Raw genomic sequence first — 1,620 nt, forward strand, 5'->3', positions numbered from 1 at the left:
TTAAGAATAGAAACAAAACAGAACAGGAACATTGAATGTTGTACCAGTGTAGAAAATCCAGTTGACAGGCCTCTTAGTGACAACATCCTCATAATACCAAATGAAATCTGCTTTAGTCCAGCCATTGCAAAGGAAGCCGTCCACTTTCGTCTGACCCAAATAGGTAGCTCCGTGGAGCCAATCAGGAGTCAGGATTCCCACATCAAAATGCACTGTACGCCACTCACGAGTGGCATCCCGGGTGAAATAGTAGGAAGTATGATTATCGTATTCGACATCATACAAGTTCTTCCCAAGCTGGTACTGAATACGGTTGAGGTTGCGTTTGTTGGTGTTAAGAATAGATTTTAGGTAAAATGATTGTGTTGCCTTTCTCATTAATCGAAAGTATATAAATACAATACGATAATGGGTCATGCCCAACAAATTACATTAAGAAGATATCAGCCTAAACCGGCCCTAATACCCCCTCAAACTGGAGCATGAAGATCAAGAATGGCCAGTTTGTGAAGGAGAAAAACAAATTGCGGCGAGGCTAAGGCTTTGGTAAAGTTGTCGGCAAGCTGATGATGCGTATTGACGTGAGAAGGCGTTATTAAACCATCAGTAATGGCATCACGAATGAAATGACATTCAATCTCGATATGTTTAGTTCGCTCATGAAAAACGGGATTTTGAGCAATATGAATCGCAGACTGATTGTCACAATATAGTCGCATGGGACAAGGGACAAAGACACCAAGACTAGCGAGCAAGCCCTTGACCCATTTCAGTTCACACAGAATGGCGGTCATAGCTCTATATTCAGCTTCAGCAGACGAGATTGAAACAATCTGTTGTTTCTTAGTCTTCCATGAAATAGGAGAGGAGCCGAGAAAAACAATGTAGCCGGACACAGAGTGGCGAGTCATATGACAACCACCCCAATCGGAGTCACACCACCCTGAAACGGCAAAATCACTATCTGAGCGTAATAAAACACCTTGGCCCGGGCTGCCTTTGAGATATCTGACCACGCGAAGAGCAGCATCCATATGCTCTTTACGTGGCTTGCTTAAATGACGGGATAAAATATGAACAGCATAAGAGATATAAGGCCTAGTCACAGCAAGATAAACCAACCGTCCGGCAAGCCGTCTATCAGACTCGACATCATCAAGAAACGCACCCGTAGCCAGCCCAAGTTTGTGATGTTGTTCGATGGGAGTAGCTGCGGGTTTGGCACCCAAAAGACCAGTTTCAAACATAATATCAAAAGCATATTTTTGCTGATTTAAGAAAATGCCCTCGTAACTCCGTGCAGCCTCTATACCCAAAAAATACTTCAAGGTACCCAAGTCTTTTATCTGAAAACAATTACCAAGATAAGCTTTAAATTGCGAAATGGCAGCAGAATTATTCCCCGCAATGACAAGATCATCCAGGTAAACTAAGACATGAACACATACCTCGTCTTTGGAGTAGCTGAACAAAGAATCATCGGAATAAGACTGGAGGAACCCATATTCTCGTAGCGAAGCAGCCAATTTGGCTTACCAACAGCGGGGAGCCTGACGTAAACCATAAAGCGATTTTTGTAAACGGCAGACCTTACCTTCCTTACCGTTGCCGAAATGTAAC

General features: G+C 43.2%; 1 protein-coding gene across 1 annotated transcript; it reads right to left on the minus strand.

Annotated features, from left to right (window-relative positions):
- On the minus strand, positions 1 to 378 carry LOC141631072 (uncharacterized protein At4g14100-like). The gene has a single exon (XM_074443792.1). It carries the CDS (start codon positions 376 to 378, stop codon positions 1 to 3), a length of 378 nt encoding a protein of 125 aa, XP_074299893.1.
- Between the last annotated feature and the right edge of the window lie 1,242 nt (positions 379 to 1,620).

The sequence above is a fragment of the Silene latifolia genome, chromosome Y (assembly GCF_048544455.1).
Source record: "Silene latifolia isolate original U9 population chromosome Y, ASM4854445v1, whole genome shotgun sequence".
NCBI classification, from domain to species: Eukaryota; Viridiplantae; Streptophyta; class Magnoliopsida; order Caryophyllales; family Caryophyllaceae; genus Silene; species Silene latifolia.

What these genes read in the sequence shown, in the direction of transcription:
- LOC141631072 (XM_074443792.1), bottom strand. Translation starts at nt 378, where the DNA reads ATGAGAAAGGCAACACAATCATTTTACCTAAAATCTATTCTTAACACC.